Source organism: Glycine max, chromosome 19 (assembly GCF_000004515.6).
Source record: "Glycine max cultivar Williams 82 chromosome 19, Glycine_max_v4.0, whole genome shotgun sequence".
Classification (NCBI taxonomy): Eukaryota; Viridiplantae; Streptophyta; class Magnoliopsida; order Fabales; family Fabaceae; genus Glycine; species Glycine max.
The window spans coordinates 1387082-1392824 of NC_038255.2; the positions used below are offsets into that span (position 1 = coordinate 1387082).

General features: G+C 31.9%; 1 protein-coding gene across 1 annotated transcript; it reads left to right on the plus strand.

The window, feature by feature from the left end:
- The first annotated feature begins 2524 nt into the window (after positions 1-2524).
- Positions 2525-5354, plus strand: LOC100779366 (cytochrome P450 82A3). The gene is made up of 2 exons (XM_003554026.5): positions 2525-3654; positions 4197-5354. Exons 1-2 carry the CDS (start codon positions 2701-2703, stop codon positions 4824-4826), a joined length of 1584 nt encoding a protein of 527 aa, XP_003554074.1. The 5' UTR covers positions 2525-2700; the 3' UTR covers positions 4827-5354.
- The last annotated feature ends 389 nt before the right edge of the window (positions 5355-5743 follow it).

Below are 5743 nucleotides of genomic sequence, written 5' to 3' on the forward strand. Positions count from 1 at the left end.
AAAAATCTCACGCTGCCAACAACTTCATAACCCTTGTTACTTGTGGAACTTTGAAGCCCTTCCGTGTATTGTTTTGGTACTTCTGGTACATGTTATATATCATTTTTCGCTGTTTGTAAAAAAAGTGTAAAAACTTTTAAACTTTCTACTAATAAAAAAATTATTATTTGTATGATTTTTAAATTAATTATTATAAAAATCAATAAACTTATTATTTTATGATAATATGTGATTGAATAATAATATAATTTATTTTACATTAGTGCATAACCTATTTTCTTTTAGAAATATTAAAACATAACCATTGACATAATTGACTATAAAATCTGTAGAACTGAAAAAGAATGGAATCCTAAAATAATCAAATAAAGATGGCCTATGAAATTAATTCTCAAGTTGAGACTTAATTGTTACATTTAAAGTTCATTATCACTCCCCATGTAAATGTTATGCAAAAATCAAATTCAATTTTTTTTTCTATAAGCTTAACATGTTTGTCAACTAAGTTACACCAATTATTTTCATAAATCCTTTAAAATAACAGTTTTATCAACTCTACTTTTTGTTGTGTGATTCGATACATTTATTTAATTCACATCATTTATTAAATCAAATTTGAAATTAAAGCAAAATGTCATCAAGTATTTTTTTTTTCTTTTTTAAGTAGGAATTCAAATATAAAACTCAGTATGTCTAAAGTTAATATATCTTAAAATATAATAAATCTTAAAAATAGTTCATTAGATTGGACCAACCCCACTTAGCCTTAGCTCATGTGGGTTAAGGCCACCCAAATGGCCACGAGGCATACATAAAAAAGCTCATGAAAAGCCCACAAGATTCTGTGGGTTAAGGACCAATCCATATGCTTTAAATAAAAAATAAAAAATATTGGCATAAGGCTTAGCAAAGATGTTCGGCCTAGGTCATATGGAAGATGGGTTGAGGTGAAGATGCTATTGCTGGAGCTGAGGTTAAGATGCATGCATTGGTTGAGGCTATAAGCTGAAATTCCCTTGGTTGTTGTTGATACACATTCATTGGTCGAAGTTGAGTTAAAATGCATTGGTTGAAATCAAACCAAAAATGCTTTGGTCCATGTTAAATTGAAGACACACTAGTCAAAGTCAAACTAAAGATTCCATAATTGAGGTCAACCCCAGGGGATGGATCCAGAAAAAAATTAGGGATCAAATATAACCTAGATAATTTTATAATAAAAATCTATATTAACTATTTATTTATAAGAAAAAAAATTCAAAATCTATTCAAATAAATTTTGAAGAATGTCTTGTACAACTTAATATTTCTTTTTATTATATCATGTTATTGATATGAAATACTTATTGACTTTATCAATGATTAATTTTTATCAGAAAATCTAATTGTCTATGAATCTTTATTGAATCTCTTCTTCCATTTTGTTTCTTTCAATCACAAGATTTAAACCTAAAATCTTGCTTGAACCTACTATTACTCAAACCAACAATTGATTAATGTACAACTTAATATAATATTTGATTTGTTTTTTTATAATCAAAATCTTCATATAAAAATAATTAATTTAATATATATATAAATCAAGGGAGCCAAGGCCCCCTCTCCTCTATACATTGGTCCACCCTTGATCAAGCCAAAGATGTCTTGGTCTGAGACGAAACCAAAGATACCCTAGTCAAGGTCAAGATAAAAATGTCTTATCCAAGATAAATTAAGATTTCATGGCCAAAGTTGAGCCAAAAATACCCTGAGATCATTCGGAAGATATTTTAACTAGAAGAGTCACATTCAAACTCATCATATATTGGAGTTTGGACTCTTGAACAAACGCTTATATTCTATATTTCATTCATCTTAAAGGATAGAAGAAAATTTTCACCACCTTTTCCTTCTGATTTTTATCTATCTAAATAATAGTTTTTTTACTTTATTTTTTATATTTGTTTTATTTTTATCGTTCCAGTTTATTTTCTATTGATTCTTCCAAAAAGTGTATCCGTCACTACCGAATACCGATACCGACTCCATAAGCTAGCGTTTGTCTTATTTTCATTACATGGAGACAGCCGCAACAGTGGAATCCTTGGTCGTCAAGAATCCTTGGTTACCAAGGTTGTGATATTGACCGTTCAAATGATTTTATACTAGTAATACTTTATACAGAAATACTTGTCAGAAGTACTATACTAACGTGCAAGTATTAACTAAAAAATATTTTATATAATTTATCTATGTAAAATATTAATTGTTTTTAAAATAATATATATATATATATATATATATATATATATATATATTTTATCCATTCTGTCATCCTTTGCATTTTATAATACTACACCAAGCGGAAACAAATACAAAAGTGAGCAGCAGCCGGGTTTGAAAAAGAAAAAAGAAGTCAAATCGCATTCAAACTCATCATACATCGGATTTTGGACTCAAGTATGCAGTATCATCTAATATTCTAATCCTTGCCGATCAAGTTAGGATATTGCCTATTTTAGAATATCTCATACTTTATGCACATTACGATAATTCTCTGACTATTTCAAATTAATACATTATAATAAAAATTTACATCATATTGGTCCAACCATGCAGCCGGTCATGCCCTTAAACCCTAGACGCATCTTCTACTTATAAAAGAAGAAAGGATAGAGTTTGAAGAGCAAGGCAACAATATTACACCATATCAAGCAAAAAATGGACCTTCTCCTAAATTGCATAAACCTAAACAGTATTGCTATTGCGTCATTCATTTGTCTAATTTTCGTGTGTTTGTTTCTACATAGCAAAAATTCTCGTGGGAAAGATGCTCCAGTAGTGGCTGGTGCATGGCCAATACTTGGTCACCTCTCATGGCTGAATGGCTCACAAGCACCCCACAAAATGATGGGTACTTTGGCTGACAAGTATGGACCCTTATTCACCATCAAGCTTGGTGTGAAACCGGCTTTGGTACTCAGCAACTGGGAAATGTCCAAGGAATTGTTCACCACAAACGACCTTGCCGTTTCGTCTCGCCCTAAACTCGTTGCCGTCGAAGTCATGTCTTACAACCAAGCCTTTGTTGGCTTGGCACCGTATGGACCCTATTGGCGCGAGTTGCGTAAAATTGTTACGTTTGAGTTTCTCTCCAATCGAAGAATCGAACAACGGAGCCACATTCGTGTCTCCGAAGTTCGAACTTCGATTAGAGAGCTATTCCACGTTTGGTCGAGTGGAAATAAGAACGAGTCTAGTTATACTTTGGTGGATATTACGCAATGGTTCGCGTATTTAACTTTCAACATGGTTGTGCGAATGGTCGTTGGGAAGAGGTATTTTGGTGTCATGCACGTTGAAGGCAAAGACAAAGCAGAAAGGTTTATGAAAAATATAAGAGAGTTCATGAATTTGATGGGGACTTTCACGGTGGCAGATGGGGTTCCTTGTTTGAGGTGGTTGGATTTGGGGGGTTATGAGAAGGCCATGAAGGGAACCGCTAAGGAAATTGATAAATTATTGAGTGAGTGGTTGGAGGAGCACCTTCAGAAGAAGCTTTTGGGTGAAAAGGTTGAAAGTGATAGAGACTTTATGGACGTGATGATTTCAGCACTTAATGGTTCACAAATCGATGGGTTTGATGCTGATACCATATGCAAAGCGACAACCTTGGTAAGTAGTTTATGAAATTAGTATTAATTCTATTTTAATTTCTAATGAGTCAGTAAAATTACACTTTTATGACGTTTCAAACTTCTCTGCATGATTAACACCAGGAGTATTGGTTGAACTGATTTTGGAATTATAGTGTATTTTTATAAAGAAACAACATTATAAGCAAGTTAAAAAAAAAACTTTTTGTAACGAAGAAAATGTCAAGAAAAATAGTCTCTGATTTTTTTTACTATTTTTTCTTCTCTATTTTAAATTCCAAGATTTAAGCTTTACAGTAATTTATAGCATAAACATATTATATAACTAACTTTAATTATTTTTTAACAGTAGCTTTACAGTAATTTTTAAATTCTAAAAAGCTTAAGATAAGCATTACCTTCGAATCTCAAGCGGTGGTCTACAGTGGCTTTTCTGAACTATAATGTATATATAAAATATTAAACAATTAAATACTAATGATTGAATATAAATTTTCATTGTATTTCTTTTTCTTAGATAATTTTGGACGACTCTTATGATAAGTTTAAACTTATTTACAGGAGTTGATCTTGGGAGGAACTGATACAACTGCTGTTACTCTTACATGGGCACTTAGTCTTCTATTGCGAAATCCTCTTGCATTGGGAAAGGCCAAAGAAGAAATTGATATGCAAATTGGCAAAGATGAATATATACGTGAGTCAGATATAAGCAAACTTGTGTATCTTCAAGCTATAGTTAAAGAGACACTAAGATTGTATCCACCAGCTCCTTTTTCATCACCTCGTGAATTCACAGAGAATTGCATCCTAGGTGGCTACCACATCAAAAAGGGAACTCGTCTTATCCATAACTTGTGGAAGATCCACAGGGACCCTAGTGTTTGGTCAAATCCACTAGATTTCAAACCAGAAAGGTTTCTTACCACTCACAAACATGTTGATCTTAGGGGTCACAATTTTGAGTTGTTACCCTTTGGAAGTGGGAGAAGAGTTTGTGCTGGAATGTCCCTTGGCTTAAACATGGTTCATTTCACTTTGGCTAATTTATTGCATTCCTTTGACATCTTGAATCCATCGGCTGAACCTATTGACATGACTGAATTCTTTGGATTTACCAACACCAAGGCTACTCCACTTGAGATTTTGGTTAAACCACGTCAGTCTCCCAATTATTATGAAACTTTGTAATCCTTATGTTAGTCGTTTGATCCGATTGTGTGATCCCCATTGTTCATATCATGTTATGGTTTGAGGTCTATTCTAAGTTAAATTGTGTCTGCTTTCGAAAAGGTTATGTAACCATGCATGTTATGGTTTGATCGCATGCATAACGTTTTGGAATTAAGAAGGAATCTTCTCATTTTTTTTTTGGATTGAAGTTCAATCTCCTTTGATTTTCTTTGTTCCTCAGAAATTTATTGAATCTCTTTATAAAGAGATTGAAATCATAATTGATCTTCTTCTAAGTTCTTTTCATTTGAGTCTTTTTTGTCATTTTTCTCATGAATAGAAGAAGATAAGGCTTTGAGTGCAATTCCTTTCTTCTTTTTGTCATTCTCTTCATGTTGATAGAGTCTCATAAGTTCTATTTCATGTTCTTAAAGTTTTCCAAAGAAAGTAGCAAGAGACATGTTAGTGAGATCTTTTAATTATGCAATTGTTGTTACTTTTGGCTGTCATTGTCAACATTTTGTTAATAAGATCTTTATTAGGAAATATTTTCCCTAATGACGCAAGATGATTAACTATATGTGTAAATTTCTTTTGCATATCTTGTATGGTCTCATTTTGATTCATTCTGAAAAGTTCATATTCATGCGTGAGAGTATTTATTTTAGATCTTTTTACATCAGTTGTGCCTTCATAAGTTACTTGTAATGTATCTCACATTTTCTTTGTATTTTTACAATTTGAGACTCTAAAATATTCATTCATGCCTAATGCAGAAGTAATTATATTCTTGACTTTTAAATTATATTGAATCCTTCTTCTTTCATCTTCATCCCATTATTTTCTAGGTTTTTCTATAATTGTATTTCTCACTATCATTGTAGGAATGAAGGGACCAATTTATATTGTTTCTCATATATATATATATATATATA